The sequence below is a fragment of the Anomaloglossus baeobatrachus genome, chromosome 1 (assembly GCF_048569485.1).
Source record: "Anomaloglossus baeobatrachus isolate aAnoBae1 chromosome 1, aAnoBae1.hap1, whole genome shotgun sequence".
Classification (NCBI taxonomy): Eukaryota; Metazoa; Chordata; class Amphibia; order Anura; family Aromobatidae; genus Anomaloglossus; species Anomaloglossus baeobatrachus.
The window spans coordinates 100332080-100357330 of record NC_134353.1 but is presented as its reverse complement, the minus strand read 5'-3'; the positions used below and the strand labels follow the sequence as shown (position 1 = coordinate 100357330).

The window sequence follows — 25251 nt, the reverse complement described above, 5'->3', positions numbered from 1 at the left end:
TCGCTGAGAGAGTATGAAACTCCATGCCAAGATACGTTAGTGATTGAGTCGGTGACAGATTTGACTTTGAAAAGTTGATGATCCACCCGAAAGTCTGGAGAGTCTCCAGCGCCACATTCAGGCTGAGTTGGCATGCCTCTTGAGAGGGTGCTTTGACAAGCAGATCGTCCAAGTAAGGGATCACCGAGTGTCCCTGAGAGTGCAAGACTGCTACCACTGCCGCCATGACTTTGGTGAAAACCCGTGGGGCTGTCGCCAGACCAAATGGCAGAGCTACGAACTGAAGATGGTCGTCTCCTATCACGAAACGTAGAAAAACGTTGGTGCTCGGTAGCAATCGGCACGTGGAGATAAGCATCTTTGATGTCTATTGATGCCAGGAAGTCTCCTTGAGACATTGAGGCAATGACGGAGCGGAGGGATTCCATCCGGAACCGCCTGGTTTTCACATGCTTGTTGAGCAGTTTTAGGTCCAGAACAGGACGGAATGAGCCGTCCTTTTTTGGCACCACAAAGAGATTGGAGTAAAAACCTTGCCCTTGTTCCTGAAGAGGAACAGGGATCACCACTCCTTCTGCTCTTAGAGAGCCCACCGCCTGCAGAAGGGCATCTGCTCGGTCGGAATGTGGGGAAGTTCTGAAGAACCGAGGCGGAGGACGAGAACTGAACTCTATCCTGTACCCGTGAGACAAAATGTCTGTGACCCACCGGTCCTTGACCTGTGGCAGCCAAATGTCAGAAAAGCGGGAGAGCCTGCCACCGACCGAGGATGCGGAGAGAGGAGGCCGAAAGTCATGAGGCAGCCGGCTTGGAAGCGGTTCCTCCGGTTGCTTTCTTGGGGCGCGAGTGAGCCCGCCAGGAATCAGCGCTCCTTTGCTCTTTCTGAGTCCCTTTGGACGAGGAGAATTGGGCCTTGCCCGAGCCTCGAAAGGACCGAAACCTCGACTGCCACTTCCTCTGTTGAGGTTTGCTTGATCTGGGCTGGGGTAAGGAGGAGTCCTTACCCTTGGACTGTTTAATGATTTCAGCCAATTGCTCACCAAACAGTCTGTCTCCAGATAGTGGCAAGCTGGTTAAACATTTCTTGGAAGCAGAATCTGCTTTCCATTCTTTTAACCACAAGGCTCTGCGCAAAACCACAGAGTTGGCGGACGCCATTGAGGTACGGCTCGTAGAGTCCAGTACCGCATTGATAGCGTAGGTCGCAAACGCAGACATTTGCGTAGTTAAGGACGCCACTTGCGGCACTGCTGGACGTATAATAGAGTCCACCTGTGCCAGACCAGCTGAAATAGCTTGGAGTGCCCACACGGCCGCGAATGCTGGAGCAAACGACGCGCCGATAGCTTCATAGACAGATTTCAACCAAAGGTCCATCTGTCTGTCATTGGCATCTTTAAGTGAAGCCCCATCCTCCACTGCAACTATGGATCTAGCCGCAAGCCTGGATATTGGGGGATCCACCTTTGGACACTGGGTCCAGCGTTTGACCACGTCAGGGGGAAAGGGATAACGTGTATCCTTAAGACGTTTGGAGAAACGCTTGTCTGGATAAGCATGGTGTTTCTGGACTGATTCTCTGAAGTCAGAGTGGTCCAGAACAGTACTCAATTGACGCTTGGGATACCGGAAATGGAACTTCTCCTGCTGGGCAGCTGCCTCCTCTGCTGAAGGGGCTGGGGGAGAAATATCCAACAGTCTATTGATGGCCGCTATAAGGTCATTTACCATAGCGTCACCATCAGGGGTATCTAGATTGAGAGCGGAGTCAGGATTAGACTCCTGATCACCCACCTCTGTCTTATCATACAGAGACTCTTCTCGCTGAGACCCTGACCAGTGTGATGACGTCGAGGGTCTTTCCCAGCGAGCTCGCTTAGGCTGCCTGGGACTGTCATCCGAGTCAGAGCCTTCAGCCTGTGATGCCTGGGACCCCCTTGAAGGACGGATTAGTTCCAACTGAGGGGGACCGGGGAGCATAGACACAGCAGTGTCCATGGTCTGAGTAACTGGCCTGGACTGCAAGGTCTCCAGGATTTTTGACATAGTCACAGACATCTTATCAGCAAAAACTGCAAATTCTGTCCCCGTCACCGGGGCAGGGTTCACAGGCGTCTCTGCCTGGGCCACTACTACCATAGACTCCGGCTGACGAAGTGGCACAGGGATTGAACATTGCACACAATGGGGGTCATTGGAACCTGCCGGTAGATCAGCCCCACATGCGGCACAAGCAGCGCGTACAGCCTGTGCCTTGGCACCCTTGCGTTTTGCGGATGACATGTTGTTGTCTCCTCAGAGCAATATAGGGTATAAGCCAAGAAGCGACCTTACAGTGCAATATATATATATTTGGTACAGGGAAGAAGTACACCAAATAACACTGTGGCACTAGTGGGGCCAGCACTTATGTGCAGCTTACCGCCCGCATAAACGCGGGTATGTGGTCGCCAGAGTCCGTTGTCTGGGTCCCCCAGAGCCTATGTCCGTTCTCCAGCCAGACTGCATGCAGGAATGGCTGCCGGCGTCCTGTGGAGAGGGGCGGGCCCTGGGCGTGTTCAGACCAAGAGCGGGAAACTTGCGTCCCCACTGTGCCCAGTGAAAGGGCTGGAGTATGTAAATAAGACTCCAGCCCTCGGCGCTGACTATAGAACAGCGTCTCTCCCTTTCCCTGATTGACAGGGTGGGGGCGGGAACGAAAGCGGAGCTAGGCCGCAAAAGCCGGGGACTAGATTTATAAGCGCCGCCGTCGTAAAAGCACGGTCGGCGCTAAGTCCCCGGCGCACTACAAGTCCCAGCCGCGCCGCCGCTCCCGGAGCGGCCGGCGCAGTAGTTCCCAACACATAAAGTCACTCAGCTAAGCTGCAGTGACTCTAACCCCAGCGCGCAGCGCTACTGTCCCCGGCGCACTAGCACACCCAGCAAGTCTGGAGTGTGCGTGGCCTGTCTGTGCGGGGACACAGAGTACCTGAATGTTGCAGGGCCTTGTCCCTGACGGTACTCAGCTCCTCCAGCAGGGTCTCTGGGTCTGTGGATGGAGCCCGGCCTCAGGGTTTGGGGGCCGGTAAGATCCCACTTCCACAGAGCCCCTCAGGGGGATGGGGAAGGAAAGCAGCATGTGGGCTCCAGCCTCCGTACCCGCAATGGGTACCTCAACCTTAACAAACCGCAAGTGGGGTGAGAAGGGAGCATGCTGGGGGCCCCATATGGGCCCTCTTTTCTTCCATCCGATATAGTCAGCAGCTACTGCTGACTAAACAGTGGAGCTATGCGTGGATGTCTGACCTCCTTCGCACAAAGCTTGAAAACTGAGCAGCCGTGATCTCACGGGGGATGTATAGCCAGAAGGGGAGGGGCCTTACACTTTTTAGTGTAATGCTTTGTGTGGCCTCCGGAGGCAGTAGCTATACACCCAATCGTCTGGGTCTCCCAATGGAGCGCCGAAGAAATCATGTTTTCTTGGCAGTAATGCAGATTCATATTCCAATGTTCACCATCTACATTCTTGTTTTTCTCCTTCCGTTTACTTGAGTGCAACTGCTATTTTAGATATTGTATGTCCTGTTCAGTATGCACCAGTTCAGACTATAAGATTACGAAATGCCGGCAATTTCTCTAGTTGGGAGGAGTATGAATGGCCTAATCTATAAACTGACATCATGGGAGTTGAAATTTTACAACAGCTGTAGAAACCAATGGTGAGAAATAGAAAAGTAAACTTTACGTACCTTTTTTACCAAGCTGGAAATGTTCATTCTCAAACAGTTCTGCAGATAAAAAAACGAAAACAAGCAATTATCACCAGCATAACAATTTATTGAAATTGCTGTAGAAGACCACCTCTGTGAGAAGTCCACTAGATTTGGTGTGGCAAATTAAGTTCTCAGAGGGCTGGTCATCTACCTGGGAAACCATTTTTAAAAGGCATTTCGGGGGGGGGGGCACTAATAGGTTTTACTGTAAGGATTTTACAAGACTCCTTTACAATCTTGTGACCTATACATAAATAACACGATAACAATATAACAATCAGTCATTTTGGGAATATAGACTACTGTACATTAGGTCATTCTCTAGGCTCTTCACCAGGCCATAGTAGGTAAAGTTGCCATTGCATTTGTTTGGCCTCCTAAGGCTATGTGCGCACAGTGCGTTTTTCGTGGCGTTTTTGCGCGTTTTTCGGGTGCTTTTTTTGCTCAGAAAACTGCATGACTTTGCTTCCCCAGCAAAGTCTATGAGTTTTAAATTTTGCTGTCTGCACACAGCGTTTTTTTTTTTAACTGCGTTTTTGTGGTGCCCACAAAAACACAGCACGTCAATTATTTTTGCGTTTTTCACTGCGTTTTCCACCCATTGAGTTCAATGAGATGTTCAAAAACGCAATGAAAAACGCAAATTGCAAATATAGCTGCGTTTTAGTGCGTTTCTATGACTAAAAACGCAGCTATAAACACAAGGGGTGGGTAGTAAAGTGACGTGTACAGGAAGAGGATTCCTTCTGTTAGTAAACACAGAAGCGTGAATCCTCCCGTCACCGCTGCTTCCACCTCCCGCCCGGCGCCATGTCCGCTCCTGTCCTGCGCCATGTCCGGAGGGGAGATGGAAGCAGCTGCAAAATCAAAAGTGAACAGTAGAAAAAAAAAGTCATACTCACCTGTCTGCAGACTCCCGGTGCCAAGTCCGCTCCCAGCTCCTCTTCCCGATACCACCACCACTGCTCCGGCTGTGTGCAGACTCCCGGGACACATCCGATAGCTACAGGACCTGGCGGTGATCACCTGATGCGGCACCTGACGCATCAGCTGATCGTAAGTCTCGCGGTGTCGCCGGCTTTTTACAGCCTGGCCGGCTTCAACTATCAGCTAATGCAGTCAGGAGACTTCATCAGCTGATTACCGGCAACTCCTGCAGCGATCGGACGGGAGTCTGTACGGACGTGTGTAGTTTTTTGTTTTTTTCCCTGATGCATCAGCTGATTGTATAAACGGCCTTTATACAATCAGCTGATGTGTGAGGTTATTCACATCCTTGAGCCTGACACATCATCTGATCGCTTTGCCTTCCAGCAAACTGGTCAGATGATATTTGATCCGGATTGGACGGCACGGGACCCTTGACCCAGGATTACTGCAGAGGGGGGGTTCTTTATTTCAATAAAGATGGAGTCATTAATTGTGTTGTGTTTTATTTCTAATAAAAATATTTTTCTGTGTGTTGTGTTTGTTTTTATCTTTACTAGAAATTCATGGTGGCCATGTCTAATATTGGCATGACACCATGAATTTCGAGCTTAGAGCCAGCTGATAATATACAGCTAGCCCTAACCCCATCATTACCCAGCGAGCCACCGTCACCAGGGCAACTGGAAGAGTTGGATACAGCGCCAGAAGATGGTGCTTCTACGAAAGCGCCATTTTTTGGGGTGGCTGCGGACTGCAATTCGCTGCAGGGGTGCCCAAAAAGCTTTGGCACTCTGCAGTGCGGATTCCAATCCCCAGCTGCCTAGTTCTACCTGGCTGGACTCAAAAATTGGGCGAAGCCCACGTCATTTTTTTTTTTTTTTTTAATTATTTCATGAAATAATTTAAAAAAAAGGCTTCTCTATATTTTTTGTTCCCAGCCGCATACAAATAGGCGAAGCCCGCATCATTTTTGGGGGGGGGGCAAAAAACTCCTGCATACAGTCCTGGATGGAGGATGCTGAGCCTTGTAGTTCTGTTCTGCAGCTGCTGTCTGCTCTCCTGCATACACTATTGGATGGAGCATGCTGAACCTTGTAGTTCTGCTCCCCTTGCCTCTCCCTCCAGCATACTGTCCTGGATGGAGCATGCTGAGCCTTGTAGTTCTGCAGCTGTCTGCTCTCCTGCATACACTAGTGGAGAATGAAGAACATATTGAGAAAGGAAATGACATCAGACCTTTTTTTTTTTCAACAATCTTTAATGGTTCACTGATAAAAAAAACGCATAAAAACGCAGTAAGCAAAAACACAGCAAAACACAGCAAAAAAACGCACCAAAACGCGGTAAAAACGCATGCTTTTTTTGCCGTGGGTGCGTTTATGTGTGATTTTTGTGGCAAAATACACACAAAACCACAGCGTAAAAAAAAAAAACGCAGTGTGTGAACTTAACCCTAAATGTATGCCCAATTTTAAAACCAATAAAAGCATGTACAAGCAACTCAAAGTGTAACTAGTTAAATTCTGTGCCATGACTGGAAGGCTTTGAGTAGAGTTTTGCAGATAGAGATTCTTCTGAATTGGTAGTTGTATATATCTCTGACTGGTACATACAGTAAGACCCACCTACCTGGAGGGACCGGGGTCGAGTCATCCACGCCAAGCTGCCCAGTATTGAGGCTCAGTTCACTGAAAAATTCCCTCTGTAGAAGATATAAATTGATTAACAAGTTTCATGTAAGTAATTCAGTATTTTTAACAACATAATGTACTTCATGGAGCAAAAAGGAAATTTGCCAGTAGGTTTTTCTCATTTAATGTGTGAGCAACATAGTATAGAGCAAGAGAGTCTGATTCCAGGTTTGTGTTACTTATTAGGCTGTGTGAGGTAGTTTCAATACAATCAGTGTTTTATCAGGATATTATCACTGCAGTACTAGATCTCCTCACTTGCAGGCCAGTCCAGGCTAATCTGTGTAATCTCACCCCCTCTACTGATTGGCAATCAATCGGTGGTGTGGGAGGGGTTATATATAAGTCACTCTATTGAGCAGGTAACAGAGCAGTTCAAGGAGAAATAAATGACCTCGGTCTTCTATTTCTGTAAATTTCTTATTGTACAGACTGTCATGATCCAGGTCGGCTTTTCCCTGCTTTGGTTACACCAAGCTCTGGCCTGGTCATGTCAGGGTTAACTTCCTTTGCCTCGTTCTGGATCCCAGGACGGTATATCTGACCTCTCTACCTATGGCTCAGTGCCAGTGATATTTCTGCCTTGTGGCTTGTATACTGGCTCTGGTGAGTGTTCCTGATCTGTCCTGCCTCCCTGCTACTGTGTCCTGACTTTGACCCTGCCACGTTTGTCTGCACGTCCCGGTCCCTGACTTCCCTCTCCTGACTGTCGTTAGTGTTTCTCTCTGCATACCTGATCTCCCGGCTTCCGACTCAGTTCTGTTTTCTTACTTGATTTTGATACTCCCTTTGCAGTGACTTGACTTTTCTGGCTAGACCCTGACTGTTTGACTACTGTATTGCCACCTGTTAACTGCCTGCTGACGTTACTCTGCTGTACTTCAGCTGTCTTTCTGTTACAGTGTGACTTTATCTCTCCTTCACTACTCTGCTGCCACCCAGTGGCGAATACGTTGTACTACGTCTTACCAGCCCTTTGTACAGTGTGACACAGACCTGCTAAAAAGACACAAAAGCTGTACATCACAGCCATAGCATTATACAGCAGGTACATACATCTATAAAATATGGTGGTTCAGGCACTTCATTTAATATGGTTGCAAGTAGGTTTGGGTGATTTTGGCTCAAATTAAAATTTCGAGTTTTTTATTTTTTTTTTTAAAGTTAAAGATTTTTTTTTTATTATACTCTCGTATTTTTGTGTGTGCACGGGGCTTAAAGTGTTTGAGTTCTCCAGCAGGCAGCCCAATCAATTTACTATGATCTATACCAAAAAGAGGCGTAATTTAATAAAGAAATCTACTGACTCTAGTTTATCATATATATTATTATTTATTTTATTTTATTTAAGGTTGTTAGGACTGGTGAGCCACAAGAAGGGAAAATGGAGAGGACAGATATCGGATAAAAAAAAACAAAACAAAAACTTTTGCAGTTTATGGACAAAGATTTTATGGAGATAACAGCACACTTAGATTACGTATATTATTCTGTAAAACTGTAATACACACATTTATTGATGATGTGTGGCATGTCACATGTCACGCCTGCTATGTATGTAAAATCAAACAACTGGATGTTATATATGTAATTTTATTATCATTGTGCCAGTGCCTAAGGCCCCTATGCTTGTTCCCTTGTATTCGTGTATTTTACCACTGAATGAATAATTGTAAAAATCCTCTTTTTTAAACAAACACATACTAGATACTCTAATAAAGTTTTTTGATTACACTTTTCAAAAAATAACTTGGTGTAATGACTCTGTCCTGTTTCGTATTTAACATAGCTAATCGAGTCTAACCAATGGTGGTGTAAAAAAATGTGAATCTGGAGATTTTCGTTATTAAAGATTTTATGGAGATGCAGAAACTACCTGTGACAGGGTATGCGGCAGAGCAGTAAGGGACGCCAGGCCCAGGAACAATCCAAAGGGCTTTATTGGAAGCACACAGATAAAGCACCAAACATAAATATAGATCCTTAAAGTCTGCAAGGAGTCCACAACAAAACAAAAGATCCAGGGGCACCGCCCGGTATTCAGATGCCAGGCAAAATATGGCAATGGTCCTTATATGAATTCCTTGAGTCCAACAGGGTGAACAACAAAACATAATCCCACGTGGCCACTGATCTCCAGTCTGTAACAGTCCATACACAGGTTCTAGGATCCAGCCTCAGCTATAGATCCTAGTCCTTCTCCAGTTGAGATCCAACTAAGTGACCTAACAGGGGTCTCATTGTTCTCTCCTCCTGGGATCAGCCCCTTAGGTGGGCAGAAGAGTCTCATTGTTCTCTCCTCCTGGGATCAGCCCCTTAGGTGGGCAGAAGAGTCTCATTGTTCTCTCCTCCTGGGATCAGCCCCTTAGGTGGGCAGAAGAGTCCAACTCCGCCTGGACACTTGATACATGAATGGACTTTAGACTCCTGGCTCTGTTCTGTTTACCAAGTTGTGGATTGGAGAAGTCCCATGCTGAGAAGAACAAACAATCCCCCCACTAGTAGTACATACAGGACACTCAAGGAGAGACAGACTATAACATGAGCACAGGCGGGGTAGGGACACTACTTATTTAACGTTCTGCTTTGCATACACAAACAGTCAGAGCAAAACTTGGAAAGCTATCAGCAGGTCTGTGATCAAGAGAGCAGGACCCATAGACCTCGACTCCCGACCTTTTCTCCGACAACCCAATGATCAAACAGCTTCTCCTGCAAGTTCTCCCGGCTCCACTTAGAAAGCTCAACACCTCTCCTCTTCCTCCTACGGTGCCTGATCCAGGAAGAAGCAGCGCTGCCAAAAGCAAAAGAGGCAGAGCCAAAATAAAAAAAATAAATAAATACAATTTTCAATTTTAGGTAAAAAAAAATTAAAAAAAATCAATAGATCGGCCCTCTGACAACGAATTAATGACATTAATTTGATTAATTGTCCAGTCCTTATTGCAAATATGCTAATCAGGTCTCAGAAATAACAATAAAATGGCAGAAATAGGTGAGAGGTATTAACAACAGGCATCAAAAGCCTCCAAAGGAAAATATGGCTACACGCTACTGTGTTCTCTGCAGTCCTTTCTAAAATCTCAGGTAAAAGTGCTTGGGTCACTAGCTTTTTATCTTTATTACACCTGCTCTTTCAGCAACGCCTTTCCTGGATCTCAAAGCCTGAATCTGGTGTATGGGAGGCAGAAACACTATCAGTGAGCCATAGGTTAAATTGATATGATTTGTGAATATTTTACTGCAAAAACAACTAAAATCACAACAAACTCATTTATAGTATATTCAATTTCATAGACATATTTATTATTTCTGCAATCGGAACAACCTGTAGAATATAGCAAACACATATGGTAATCAGGGAAAAGCAACAATAGAAATGGCAAAATTGCATATTCTTCTGCACAATAAAAGTTAATGTAAATGAAACACTTGTTTGACAAAAAGAGAATTTTGTTTACTTACCGTAAATTCTTTTTCTTGTAGTTCCGACATGGGAGACCCAAACCATGGGTGTATAGCTAGCGCCTCCGGAGGACACACAAAGTACTACACTCAAACGTGTAGCTCCTCCCTCCGGGCTATATACACTCCCTGGATGACAATCTATCCAGTTCAGTACAAAAGCTGAAGGAGGACATCCACCCATAAGTAGAGATAGAGTAAAACTCGGCAAAACCAGAACTCTGTCTACTAACAGCAGCCGGTGAAACACACGGAACAAAAAACTGCCAACAGGCAACAGGGAAGGTGCTGGGTCTCCCATGTCGGAACTACAAGAAAAAGAATTTACGGTAAGTAAACAAAATTCTCTTTTTCTTTATCGTTCCTTCCATGGGAGACCCAAACCATGGGACGTTCCAAAGCAGTCCATGGGTGGGAAATAAACTAAACTGAGAAGTAGGCAAAACCTAACTTCACAAATGGGCGACAGCCGCCTGAAGGATGCGTCTGCCCAAGCTCGCATCTGCCGAAGCATGAGCATGCACTTGGTAGTGCTTCGAAAAAGTGTGCAGACTGGACCAAGTGGCAGCCTGACACACCTGCTGAGCCGTAGCCTGGTGCCTGAAAGCCCAGGAGGCACCGACAGCTCTGGTCGAGTGCGCCTTAATCCCCGGCGGGGGAGGCACCTGAGAACACAGGTAGGCATCGGCGATAGCCGACCTAATCCAACGAGCTAGGGTCGGCTTAGAAGCAGAGAGACCCTTGCGCTGACCCGTGGTTAGCACAAAAAGTGAGGTGCACCGCCGAAAAACGGCGGTGCGTGACACATAGATTCGGAGCGCCCGCACCAAATCCAAGGTGTGCAACGCCTTCTCAAAGCGATGCACAGGGGCCGGACAAAGAGAGGGCAATGAAATGTCCTGGTTAAGGTGGAAGGAAGACACCACCTTAGGGAGAAAGTCCGGAGTCGGATGAAGAACCACCTTGTCTTGGTGAAACACCAAAAAAGGGGGATTCCGAAGAAAGCGCAGCCAAATCAGAAACTCTCCTGAGAGAAGTTATGGCTACTAGAAAGACAACTTTCTGTGAAAGTCTAGACAAGGGAACCTCCCTGAGAGGCTCAAAAGGGGGTTTCTGTAAGGCCGTGAGGACCAGATTAAGGTCCCAGGGATCCAAGGGCCGCCGGTAAGGAGGGATGATGTGAGATGCGCCCTGCATGAAGGTGCGCACCTGAGCCAGTCGGGCGATACGCCGCTGGAACAATACCGACAAAGCCGACACCTGTCCCTTGAGGGAATTGAGGGACAGACCTAACTGTAGGCCTGACTGTAGAAAAGACAGGATGGTCGGCAAGGAGAACGGCCAAGGGGCACGGCCGGAAGAGCGACACCAGGACAGGAAAATTCTCCAAGTCCTGTGGTAAATCTTGGCCGAGGAAGACTTCCGAGCCTGAGTCATGGTGGAGATGACCTCAGGGGGAATGCCTGAAACCATCAGGATCCAGGACTCAAGAGCCACGCCGTCAATCTAAGAGCCGCAGAATTCTGGCGGAAGAACGGACCTTGAGAGAGAAGGTCTGGGCGGTCCGGGAGATGCCACGGCACCTCTACGGACAGGCGGAGCAGGTCTGGGTACCAAGCTCGCCTGGGCCAATCCGGAGCAATGAGTATGACTCGACGGCCCTCCGTACCGATCTTGCGCAGAACCCTGGGCAAGAGCGCTAGAGGGGGAAACACATAGGCCAGACGGAACTGAGACCAATCTTGGACCAGTGCGTCTGCTGCGAAGGCCTGAGGATCGTGGGAGCGAGCCACGTAAACCGGAACCTTGTTGTTGTGCCTGGATGCCATCAGATCCACTTCCGGAGTGCCCCACTTGCGGCAGATCGATCTGAACACTGACGGATGCAGGGCCCACTCGCCGCCGTCCACGGTTTGACGGCTGAGATAATCGGCCTCCCAGTTTTCCACGCCTGGGATGTGGACTGCAGATATGGTGGACTTGGAGTCCTCCGTCCACTGGAGGATTCGTTGAACCTCCAACATCGCCAGACGGCTGTGAGTCCCGCCCTGGTGATTGATGTAGGCAACCGCTGTCGCGTTGTCCGACTGAACCCGAATGTGCTTGCCCGCCAACAGGTGGTGAAAGTCTAGGAGAGCTAGAAACACAGCTCTGATCTCCAGCACATTGATCGGGAGGGCTGACTCGGACGGAGTCCAAGTGCCCTGTGCTCGGTGATGAAGAAATACCGCTCCCCAACCGGAGAGGCTGGCATCCGTGGTGAGTATCACCCAGGACGGAGTCAGAAAGGAGCGTCCCTGTGACAGGGAGAGGGGCTGAAGCCACCACTGAAGGGAGTTCCTGGTCTGAGATGACAGAGCCACCAGCCTGTCCAAGGAAGAGATCCGCTTGTCCCAACAGCGGAGAATGTCCAGCTGCAAGGGACGCAGATGGAACTGGGCAAAGGGAACCGCTTCTATTGACGCCACCATCTGACCCAGCACCCGCATGAGGTGTCTGATGGAATGACGGCGGTGCCTCAGCAGAGAGCGCACCGCCAGACGAAGGGACTGCTGTTTGACTAAGGGCAACTTGACAAGTGCCGGCAGAGTCTCGAACTGCATTCCCAGGTACAAAAGTACCTGGGTCGGGGTCAGAGTGGACTTGGGCAGGTTGACAAGCCACCCGAACTGAACTAGCGTGGCGACAGTGAGAGAGACACTCCGCTGGCAGTCTACACTGGATGAGGCCTTGACTAGAAGGTCGTCCAGGTAAGGAATCACTGCCAATCCCTGGAGGTGCAGGACTGCAACCACTGCTGCCATGACCTTGGTGAACACCCGAGGGGCCGTGGCTAAGCCAAAGGGAAGAGCCACGAACTGGAAATGTTCCTCTCCGATTGCAAAGCGTAGCCAACGCTGGTGTGAGACCGCAATAGGCACATGCAGATAGGCATCTCTGATGTCTATGGATGCCAGAAAATCTCCTTGGGTCATTGAGGCAATGACCGATCTCAGAGATTCCATGCGAAAGTGCCGCACCTGAACATGCTTGTTGAGAAGCTTGAGGTCCAGGATGGGCCGGGAGGAACCGTCCTTCTTGGGGACTAGAAAGAGGCTTGAGTAGAAACCGCTGAACCGTTCCCGGGCGGGAACCGGAACAATTACCCCGTTGGCCTGCAGGGAGGCCACGGCCTGAGAGAAGGCGGCGGCCTTGGAGCAAGGGGGTGTGGACAGAAAAAATCTGTTTGGCGGGCTGGAAGAAAATTCTATCCTGTAGCCGTGGGAGATAATATCCCGCACCCACTGATCGGTGACGTGTTGGAACCACACGTCTCCAAAGTGGGAGAGCCTGCCACCGACCAAGGACGTTGCTGGCGCAGCCAGGTAGTCAAGAGGAGGCCGCCTTAGTGGCAGCGGCTCCTCCGGTCTTTTGAGGACGCGGCTTTGCGCGCCAGTTTTGTTTACGATCCTTGGCTGCGGTAGTGGACGCGGCCGAGGGCTTCGAGGATGACCAGTTAGAGGAACGAAAGGAACGAAACCTCGATTGGATCCTGCCCTGGACAGGTTTCCTGGCCTTAGTTTAAGGCAAGGAAGTACTCTTCCCGCCAGTAGCCTCCTTGATTATGTCATCCAGCTGTTCCCCAAACAGCCTGGACCCAGCAAAAGGGAGACTCGCAAGGTACTTTTTTGAGGAAGCGTCTGCTTTCCACTCTCGAAGCCACAAGATCCTGCGGATCGCGAGGGAGTTAGCGGAGGCCACCGCCGTGCGGTGAGAAGCCTCCAGGATGGCAGACATGGCGTAGGATGCAAAAGCCGAAGCTCGAGAAGTTAAGGTCTCCAGCTCAGGCATAGAGTCCCTGGTGAGGGAATGCATCTCCTCCAGAGAGGCAGAGACTGCCTTGAGAGCCCACACGGCCGCAAAAGACGGGGAGAACGAGGCTCCAGCCGCCTCATATACAGACTTGGCCAAAAGGTCAACCTGGCGGTGAGTGGGATCCTTAAGAGAAGTGCCATCAGCCACAGCCACGACTGTGCGGGCTGAGATTCTGGACACCGGAGGGTCTACCTTTGGGGACTGAGCCCATTCTTTAACCACCTCTGGTGGAAAAGGAAAACGGTCATCTGAACTACGCTTCGGAAAACGTTTGTCAGGACAGGCCCTGGGTTTGGTAACAGTGGCCTGAAAGCTGGAGTGGTTAAAAAACATACTCCTAGCTTTCTTAGGAGAGGTAAACTGGTGTATCTCTACCAGAGAGGCTTGTTCCTCAGACTCTGGTGGGTTGAGGTTCAGTACGGAGTTAATGGACGCAATTAAGTCACTAACATCCGCATCTCCCTCAGACAAGTCAATGGGGTACATAGAGGTAGCGTCTGAGCCCACAGTAAACGAGTCCTCCTCGCCCTGCACCTCGGCACGTGAATCAGAGCCGTGGGAAGAGGAGGGAGAAGGGTCCCTGCGTCTCCGTTTAGGAGGACGGGGTCCTGGGACATGCTCTGAGAGCTCCGCAGAGCTAGGAGCAGCCGAAGCACCCTGTGAAGGGGGCTGATGCATGGACAGCAGTGTCTGGGACAGCTGCCCCATGGAGTCGGCAAAAGACCTGGAAAGAGCTTCTGAAAAAGATGCTACCCAAGCCGGGGGTTCAGCCACCGGGGCCAAAGCAGCCGGAGGGACCCCTGCGGAGGCTCCCGGCTGAGACACAACCATGTTAGCACAGGCATCACAATGTGGGTATGTGCTTGGCTCTGGCAGAATGAGCTTGCAAGCAGTGCATATAGCATACATGTTTGCAGCCTTGCTCCTAGTGACAGACATGCTGCTGATGGTGGAGACTCTGCAGCCAGAATACACTCCTGTAGAATGCCTGAGAGTGTAATAAAAGTCCACAACCAGAGGTTGTGGCTTACCAGCCCGTGCTCTCTGTGTGCCCTCCGGATTCCACCGCTCCCCTATGAAGCGTTAGCCTTCCTGATAGAATGCAGCTGCAGCATCCAGCTCCCTCTAGCGCAAGAACGCTGAGAAAATGGCGCTGGGAGAAGGAGGGGGGGCGTGTATAAGCCCAGGAGCGGGAAAAACGGAGGGCAGAGAGATACAGGACGACAGACAGGGGAGGGGACATCTCCCCAAGGAGGAGTGCCCTCCCCTCTGCTGGCCGAGCGGTGGGCGGCGCTGTATGCAAAACATACAGAGAAGCCGAAACCGAAACTAGGCCCAAACAGAAGCCGGGGCCTAGATTTAACAATGCGGCCGACGAGCAGGCACCATCGGCGCGGTTCTCAGGGGAAATCCCCAGAATCGGCCGGAAAGTACAGTAACGTTAACACACATACTGTCCCCCTAATAAAAGTACCCGGGACCCCTGAAAAACGTCTCTTATACTTAGCTTTGAGACGCAGGGCCATGTCCCTGGAGAGGGGGGTAAATGCTCCTTCCAGCAGGGACCAGACAGGGCTGCGGATGGAGACCGGTCTTCTGCAAGCAGAGAGGACCGTGGAGGCTCCCACTTCAACCCAGAGCCTCTTAGAGGATGTGAAGGAGCGCGGCATGTGAAGGCTCCAGCCTTATAAAGTCAACCTTAACAGCACCGCCGACAGAGTGGGGTGTGAAGGGACATGCCGGGAGTCCAGACTGGACCCGCTTTTCTTCCAAATCTTTAAAAAAAAATAAAAATGAGAAAAAAATATCAGAGAATGCAAGTGTGTGTTCCTCCTGAAACACAAAGTATTGAACTGGATAGATTGCCATCCAGGGAGTGTATATAGCCCGGAGGGAGGAGCTACACGTTTGAGTGTAGTACTTTGTGTGTCCTCCGGCGGCGCTAGCTATACACCCATGGTTTGGGTCTCCCATGGAAGGAACGATAAAGAAAATTATTCTTCAAAATACAACTCTAGGACACTGTCTATAACTTGTATGCACCCAACCTTATCTAACCTTTTAAAATCACTGCATAAAGTAACACGGGGTTAATGTATGGTGGAAAAAACTGCCTAAATTTGTGCAATGCAACACATACAGTTGAAACCAGAAGTTTACATACGCGATCTAAAAAGACACATTTTCGTGTTTTTTCACTATCTGACATGAAATCAGAATAAACCTTTCCCCTTTTAGGTCAATTAGGAACCAAAATTAATTATATTTACAAATGCCAGAATAATGAGGAGAAAATGTTTTAAGGCATTTTTATTACTTTCTGCAAAGCCAAAAGTTTACATACATTTCATTAGTATTTAGTACCATTGCCCTTACACTGTGTGATTTGGGTCAAAAGTTTCAGATGTCTTTCCACAAGCTTCTCACCATAGCTGGTGGGAATTTGGGCCCACTACTCCTGACAGAACTGGTGTAACTGAGCCATGTTTGTAGGTCGCCTTGCTCGCACCTGCCTTTTCAGCTTTACCCATAAATTTTCGATAGGATTGAGATCAGGGCATTGTGATGGCCACTCCAAAACATTGACTTTGTTATCCTTAAGCCACTTTGTAACCAGTTTGGCAGTAGCTTCAGGTCATTGTTCATCTGGAAAACCCATTTTCGCCCAAGCTTTATGTACCTGGCTGATGTCTTGAGATGTTTCTTCAATATTACCACAAAAACTTCTTTCCTCATGATGCAATCTATTTTGTGAAGTGCATCAGTCCCTCCTGCAGCAAAAGAACCCCACAACATGATACTGCGACCCCTGTGTTTCACAGTTGAGATGATGTTCTTAGGCTTCAAAGCTTCTCCCTTTTTCCTCTAAACGTAACGATGGTCATTATGGCCAAACAGTTCAATTTTAGTTTCGTCAGACTACAGAACATGTCTCCAAAAATTAATGTCTTTGTTCCTGTGTGGATTTACAAACATTAGTCTGGCTTTTTATGTTTCTTTTGGAGTAATGGCTTCTTCCTGACAGTGTGGCCTCGCAGCCCATGTTGATACAGTGCTCGTTTCACTGTGGAGAATAACACAATCTTACCAGCTTCCACCAGCATCTTCACAAGGTCTTTTGCTTTTATTCTTGGATTGAGATGTATATGTCTGATCCAAGCACGTTCATCTCTGGTACATAACTCGTCTGCATCCTGAGCGGTATGATGGCTGGACAGTCCCATCTTGTTTATACTTAATTGTTTATACAGATGAACGAGGCACCTTCAGGTATTTGGAAATTGCACAAGTATCTGGAAAGTACACAATTCTCTTCCTGAGATCTTGGCTGAATTCTATTGACTTTCTCATGATGCTACACAAAGAAGCAGTGTGTTTCAGGTGTGCATTAAAATACATCCATAAATATGTCTCTAATTAACACAGATGTTGCCAATAAACCTATCAGAAACTTCCAAAGACATGACATCATCATATGGGCTGGCCTTATTGCTTAAAGGCATAGTACTCTTAGTGTATGTAAATGTTTGACTTTGCAGAAAGTAATAAAAATGCCTTAAAACATTCTCTCTCTTTCTCTCGCTCTCATTATTTTGGCATTTGGAAATATAAATAATTTTGGTTCCTAATTGACCTAAAACGGGAAAGGTTTATTCTGATTTCATGTCAGATAGTGAAAAAAACATGCAGATGTGTATTTTTAGATCGTGTATTAAATTTCTGGTTTCAACTGTATAAATCATGATTTTTAAAATTACACAGTATCTTCTTACCTTATGATCTCAATATAAAAATAGCAACAAAAAGAGGAATAAAAATCCTCCAAAAATTAAGTATTACTTACAGCAAAGATGGGCTGCATTTGTAAATCGCCCAGGCCAAAAACTAATACTCTACCAGGATACAGCTAAGCCCCCACTAAGTGGAGGCATCACAGGTGCAGGAGGAGGGGGAGATTGCTGGATGATAAAAACTACACACTGATGGCTTGCATAGAGCGCTGTTCACACATGCAGATGCACAGTCACAAGCCCACAGCCTATTAAGCTGGCTGCCAAGCTGTACTCCATCTGTGCATCATACAAGGACAGGAACTCTAATATGCAAGACCTAACAGAAAGGGGCCTGGCTGTATCCTGTACAAAAAAAAAATGAGGTTTTAGTTGGTATTATGGCCATAAAACGTAAGCCTTTTTTTTGTACAGGATACAGCCAGGCCCCTTTCTGTTAGGCCTTGCTAATTAGCGTTTCTGTCCCTGTATGGTGCATAGTTTGAGTATGGCTTGGCAGCCCGCCTGATCTAATAGTATGGGCGTCACCTAATAGGCTGCAGGCCTGTGACTGTGCATCTGCATGTGCATGTGCATGTGTGAACAGCGCTCTATGCAAGCCATCAGTGTGCAGTTTTATCATCCAGCAATCGCCCCCTCCATTCCTTGGAAGTGTGTGGGTGATTTGCTCCTCCTGCACCTGTGATGCTTCCACTTAGTGGGGGTTTAGCTGTATCCTGGTAGAGTATTAGTTTTTGGCCTGGGCGATGTACAACTGCAGCCAATCTTTGCTCTAAGTAATACCTTATGATCTCCTAAAGATTTTTTGTAAGGGAACCTGACAGTTGATACATATCTCCTGAAGCACGGGCAGCATATATCAGACACTGGCTGTATCACTTCAGAGAAAAGCATATTTTAGCAGCCACCGGGGACCGAGCCGCACAGGAGACTAGCTGGACTGGCGAGTCCCTGAAGGTTTCTCACCACTCACTTAGCTTGATTGATAGTGCGGGCCGAGAGAAGCCGCCAGGAGACCCAGCAATCTGACTAGTCTACCATGCAGCTTTAAAAGTAGGTTGAGTAGGTTGTTCGCAGAATTGCCACAGTGTTTCAGAGTCAGATATACCTGGGTGAGATCATGCAGCCAGTGCCAGCTGCTTATAGTTTGGACAGCATCCATCCCCTATTAGGTTGCCTTTTTTTACTACTAAAAAAGTATTTTTATTTACTTTCTGGACAGCACATTACATTATCAATCAATATTCTGATTCTTTTTGTACTTTTGAATATTTCACTGTATTATAGCAAGGTAATCATGCAGTCCTCCCGCTGAGATGACAAATACACTAATATAAATCATACGTCTATTATAGAATGAAAAGTACATCAATTGAGATCTCTGTACCGTTTGTTGCTAGTTAAATTTAAAAGTAAAGCGAGCTTTACATGCAGCGACATCGCTAGCGATGTCGCTGCCGTTCGCACCCGCCCCTGTCGTTTGTGCGTCACGTGCAAAATCACTGCCCGTGGCGCACAATATCGCTAGGCCCCGTCACACATACTTACCTTCCCTGCTACGTAGCTGTGGCCAGCAAACCGCAAAGTTTCTAAGGGGGCGGTTTGTGCGGCGTCACAGCGACATCACACGGCAGGCGGCCAATAGAAGCAGAGGGGCAGAGAGCAGCCAAAGGAAAGACACGCCCACCTCGTTGCTGGAGGATGCAGGTACGTTGCTGTTCGTCGTTCCTGGGGTGCCACACGTAGCGATGTGTGCTGCCTCAGGAATGACGAACAACCTGCGTGCAAAAGCAGCAACGATAATCGGGATTAGAACGACCGGACAACGATCAACAATTAGGTGAGTAATTTTGATTGTTAACCGGTCGTTCGTGCGTTTCACATGCAAAGCCGTCGCTAATGCGGCCGGATGTGTGTCACGAATTCTGTGACCCCAACGACATCTCATTAGTGATGTCGCTGCGTGTAAACCCCGCTTAACTCCTTTTTTTTTCTCCTATTTAAAGGGAGCCAAACATCAGGATTTTCATGTATAAGGTGCAGCCAGTGCATTACTGGCACTATCAGGCACAGTGTGTACATACCATCAGGGGGCAGCTCGGGTGTTTAGTCAGTGAAATCCAACTTTATAAAGTTTGAAAATGCATGCACTTTTTGATTGACGTGTGCACCTCTCTCCTAATGTCCGGGCGGGTTATGCACGTGTATCCCCCACCCCCCACGCCGCCTGTTCCTCCCTCTCTCTGGTTGTATTCAAATTTCTCTCTTCAGAAACATGGCGCCGGAGTTGGCACCTGCGCATAGCGCTTATCTCCAGCGCCATGTTTCTGAAGCCCGCATTACACAGCTTGGTATTTGAGAGGGCGGCGCATGCGCCCTCGCTTCTTCAGATCCTGTTGTGACCGCGGGAGTGCGCGTGGTCACAACAGGACTGGAGATCAGCTGACCGGAGTACACGATTACCTGCAGCTACTATATCGTGCCGCCCCAGGACACCGTGCCAGTAGTAGCTGCAGGTAATCGCGTCCTCCGGTCAGCTGATCTCCAGTCCTGTTGTGACCAAGCGCGCTCCCGTGGAACAGGCGGTGGGGGGGGCAGGGATACACGTGCATAACCCGCCCGGACATTAGGAGAGAGGTGAACACGTCAATCAAAAAGTGCATGCATTTTCAAACTTTATAAAGTTGGATTTCACTGCCTAAACACCCGAGCTGCCCCCTGATGGTATGTACACACTGTGCCTGATAGTGCCAGGCTGCACCTTATACATGAAAATCCTGATGAATAACTGGAGAGAAAAAGAGGATGAGGCAACAACCATATGTGAAAAAATCCATATTTATTCATATCACATATATAAATACAATGTGTATCAATAGGGAAAGGTCAGACAATACAGCAGGAATAAATAGGGGGAGTAAAAAAGTGTGTGTGTGTGGGGGCGTCTCTTGCCAACCAGAACCAGCCACAATAGGAAAAAATGAAGAACTGCAATGCCACCAATCTGCAATGGGGTAGGCCCATGAAGGAGATATATGGGAGAGATGACAGGGTAAATACCAAATGGAAAGACCATAGAAATGTGTCCTATATGAGATCAGAATTATTATGGACACCAGCGGGTGGGCACCCAGGTATGTATAAATCCTGACAAGGCCTCAAATAAGCCGCAGTATGACTAGAAATGGTGGGCTGTGCAGAGCCAAGGGCAAGGAGAGAACCAATTCCCAAAATCAATGTAAATCTGGTGAGTCCAGACCCAAAGCACCACACAGCCCAGAAAATACAATAAGAGGAAAGTTCCGACTATAAAAAACTGTGGTGAGAGGAATTGCCAGGAAGAGTTGTAGAGGTACATGCACCAGAACTGTGCACCAACCGGAATGAGCATAGGTATAGTTCCCTACTAGGAGTTACTATCACTACAGAAGGGGTTAAAGTAAAGCCGCCGGGGCTGCAACAGGCAATGAGACAATTGAGTCATGTAGAGGGATTTAGTATGCATTGGGTCACAGCCTGGAGCACCGTGCGGTCATGGGGAAACCGCATATAAGGGCATATAAGGGCAAAAGCAGAGTAATAATACCTGGTGGCTGATTCGGAGGGCAAGGGACAACTCCTGACAGCTGTTTCGCAGCGTTGACTTTTAAAGCTGCTTATTACTCTGCTTTTGCCCTTATATGCGGTTTCCCCATGCCCACACGGTGCTCCAGGCTGTGACCCAATGCATACTAAATCCCTCTACATGACTCAATTGTCTCATTGCCTGTTGCAGCCCCGGCGGCTTTACTTTAACCCCTTCTGTAGTGATAGTAACTCCTAGTAGGGAACTATACATATGCTCATTCCGGTTGGTGCACAGTTCTGGTGCATGTACCTCTACAACTCTTCCTGGCAATTCCTCTCACCGCAGTTTTTTTATAGTCGGAACTTCCTCTTATTGTATTTTCTGGGCTGTGTGGTGCTTTGGGTCGGGACTCACCAGATTTACATTGATTTTGGGAATTGGTTCCCTCCTTGCCCTTGGCTCTGCACAGCCCACCATTTCTAGTCATACTGCGGCTTATTTGAGGCGTTGTCAGGATTTATACATACCTGGGTGCCCACCCGCTGGTGTCCATAATATTTCTGATCTCATATAGGACACATTCCTAGTGGGGAACTATATATATGCTTATCCCGGTTGGTGCACAATCCCGGTGTATGTACCGCTACAACTCCTCCTGGCATCTCCTCTCACCGCAGTTTTTTATAGTTGGAACTTTCCTCTTATTGTATTTTCTGGGCTGTGTGGTGCTTTGGGTCTGGACTCACCAGATTTACATTGATTTTGGGAATTGCTTCTCTCCTTGCCCTTGGCTCTGAACAGCCCACCATTTCTAGTTATACTGCGGTTTATTTGAGGCCTTGTCAGGACCCGCTGGTGTCCATAATAATTCTGATCTCATATAGGACACATTTCTATGGTCTTTCCATTTGTTATTTACCCTGTCATCTCTCCCATATATCTCCTTCATGGGCCTACCCCATTGCAGATTGGTGGCATTGCAGTTCTTCATTTTTTTCCTATTGTGGCTGGTTCTGGTTGGCAAGAGACGCCCCCACACACACACTTTTTTACTCCCCCTATTTATTCCTGCTGTATTGTCTGACCTTTCCCTATTGATACACATTGTATTTATATATGTGATATGAATAAATATGGATTTTTTCACATATGGTTGTTGCCTCATCCTCCTTTTCTCTCCAGTTATTCATGTTCCTCGGAGTAGGCATGTTCTTATGGGACACCACTGAGTGGTCCCATAAGTTGGTATTCTATTATGGCCAATTTTTTGCTATTAATGAAAATCCTGATGTTTGGTTCCCTTTAAAATTTGTGTAGTCCTTTAAAAAAGTAGCATAGATCAGTGGGGGTCCGGCTCCTCATACCCCCGCAGAATGCTCGGCTAAGTAGAGACTCAAGTTTAGTTTATGTTGCCTGTGCTCAGCTCTGCGTCAGACTTGTCCAGTAGGAGTGTGTTTTGAAGCATTGTAGGGGTCTCAGGAATAAGACCACCACCAATCTAGAGAACTTCTGAAGGACTAATGTGATTTTTCTTTTTAAATATAAAGACAGTTACTCTTTGAATACTAAATTTAAGTGTTTAGGTACAAAAAAAAAATATTAAATGGCAGAAAAACATGTAAGCGATATGAATGGTAATATCACCCTGAAATTGCTTACCAGTTCTGGAATATCCTTAATTTTTAGTGGAACTTGAATTAAACCAAGATGAGTCCTAAAACTTGGCTGTTCCCCGCTATCGTAATTGGGATTGCGAAGGTTAATCAGTACCTGCAAGTAAATCAGAATGAACGCAAATATTTTGCAAATTAGGATTATACAGAACAGTAGATTGTATGCACTGTAAATTCGATATTCTAATACAGAGGTGCACTGGTCACTATGAAAGGCTCACTATTATGGGCAAACTAGATCTGTCACCAGCATCTATAATACAAACTGCCTGCTTTATTAAATTGATCTCTTAGACCTGAGTAGGTTAGTGCACTTACTTTAAAAATCCATGTCAAAATGACTTTATAATTCTATTTTGAAAGATATTAATGGGAATCTGTCACCAGGTTTTTGCCTCCTAATCTGAGAGAAGTATAAGGAAGGGATCCTGATTCCAGCTATGTCACTTACTGGGCTGCTAAGTGTAGTTTTTGATAAAATCACTGTTTAATCAGCAGTTGATTATCATTACAGGACTACTTGGTGTGTTGCCAGGTAGTCCAGCATATTCATGAGCTCTGTGTAACTGCTAGATCGACAGCAGACAAAACATTGATTTTATCAAAATGACAGCAAACAGCTCAGTAAGTGACACATCGTTGGATTCAGAGTCTCTGTCTCTACATTATACTGCTCCTAAGATGGGCGAGCAAGAACCTGGGGACAGATTCCCTTTAAAGGGACGCTGTCAGTATAGAATGACTGTTCAAACAAAGTACAGGCTCTCTGTGCACCATGACGTGGCCAAACAGCTAAGCGCACCTTCCTGTCTGCTTGTTTTCCATCTATTTCAGCCTACCCTCCCTTATTTTGATTGACAGCTCTGAATGTATAGAGCCAGAGAAAAACAGAGATAGAGGGAAGGCTGCACTGAGCTTGGTTCGAATAGTCATTCTATGCTGACAGACTCCATTAACGCAAATCTGGTGTCATCCTCAAACTATTAATATATGCAGGTAACTCTTTCATAGACAAGGCCAGCAATACCTTTATATGGCCAGTCTGTTCCTTCACTAATGAGAAATCAGTGTTTGAAATGATATATGGAATTTTGGAAACCTTTGTTACTCCAGCTCTATTCTTTGCAAAGTGCCTTCTCCTTCTACTTGACTGATAGCCTCTATGTCTATGCTATGCCTTCAGGCAAAAGAGCAGCTAGTCAAGCAGGAGGACTCGCTGGCAAGGGAATAGAGCTGGAGTGCCAGGGGCTTCAGATTTACCACAGCCATTTTCATATCTATTCAATTGCTGAAGTCTCAGTAAAGGAAGAATGGACTGGCCATGTAAAGGGATTACTGGACTTGTCTTTGAAAGAGCTATATGCGGGTATAAACAGTTTGGGTGGTGAAACCTTGCTGATAGATTCCCATTAAAAAGAGGGTTTTATGAGTCCTGCTAGAGACAGAGAGCTCATTACGCCACTATATTCATGAGCTAAACTCCATCTCTGCCACCTGAGCCTGACTGACACGGTCTTCCTCCCCTGACATTACATTCTCACTCGGCGCAGTACAAGCTGCCGCTGTCATTCACACTAGGTGCATGGAAATTAAGTTCAGCTAATAAATACCCCTGGGCTCAAAAAGCTCTCTCAGTCTCTAGAGGATAGTATAAAATGGACTTTTTTAATAATCATCAGGTCTATGTAATAATGTATGTAGCTTGTGTTGTGAAACCTGGTGACAGATTCCCTGTAAGTGGTAGACACATAAGATACTGTAGCTGGCAGCCAGGCAGATATCTCCCTGACATCCACTTGGCTTAGCAGGGCAGGCAGGGGACGAGGAATAAGCCACTTCTTCTGGGACACATGACGTTCCGACTATCAATATCACACTAGGGCCTATATGTGACCTGAGAGCTCCATAGACTTACACTGTAGTGGAGACTGTTGGCTCACACATATGTCCCAGCGTGATCCAGTAAATCAGAATAGTCATCATTATAGAGCCAGCATCGCTGGAGAGACCCCGACTCACTCACTGCACCAGCCAGATCACGTCTTCCACCGCACTCCCCCGGCCGTCTATGTGTGCTGCTTTCTCCTTCTCCCCCTGGGGCCTGTGCACATCGCACAGGATCCCCGGGAATGCGCTTCAGGCACACGCACACACCAGCTTTCCTCTTAAAGGGCCGGCACACCATTTCCCCGGAAATGCCTCTCAGCCTATTGCTGAGAGGCACTGTGTATTTAAGGCATCCTCCCATTAGGGGAGGTGCCTGCGCTAAGTTCCCAATTAGTCAGTGTCCTACCTGTATAGCTAGTTGTCAGGTCTCATTACTCCTGTGTCAGTCACCTGTACCAGAGTCTGCCGTCCAATACCCATCTGTCCATGTCATACCCACCATATCTGTCCATACCCGCCTGTCTGTTTGCACCAGTTTCCCTACCTATACCCGCCTGCATCTGTGTCCATACTCGAGTCTGTTTCCTGTCCTGGGGGGTCAGCTGCCACAGTCCTGTCACTGCCCTGGGAGTGATACCT

General features: G+C 47.6%; 1 protein-coding gene across 1 annotated transcript in view; it reads right to left on the bottom strand.

Moving 5' to 3' along the window:
• The window catches only part of TBC1D19 (TBC1 domain family member 19), a 261587-nt gene that overhangs the window by 167617 nt on the left and 68719 nt on the right, over positions 1-25251 (bottom strand). Inside the window, exons 8-10 of the mRNA XM_075346943.1 lie at positions 22712-22822; positions 6312-6384; positions 3729-3767 (exon numbers count right to left, since the gene is read on the bottom strand). Coding sequence (XP_075203058.1) covers positions 3729-3767; positions 6312-6384; positions 22712-22822 — 223 coding nt within the window. The remainder of the gene's footprint in view (positions 1-3728; positions 3768-6311; positions 6385-22711; positions 22823-25251) is intronic.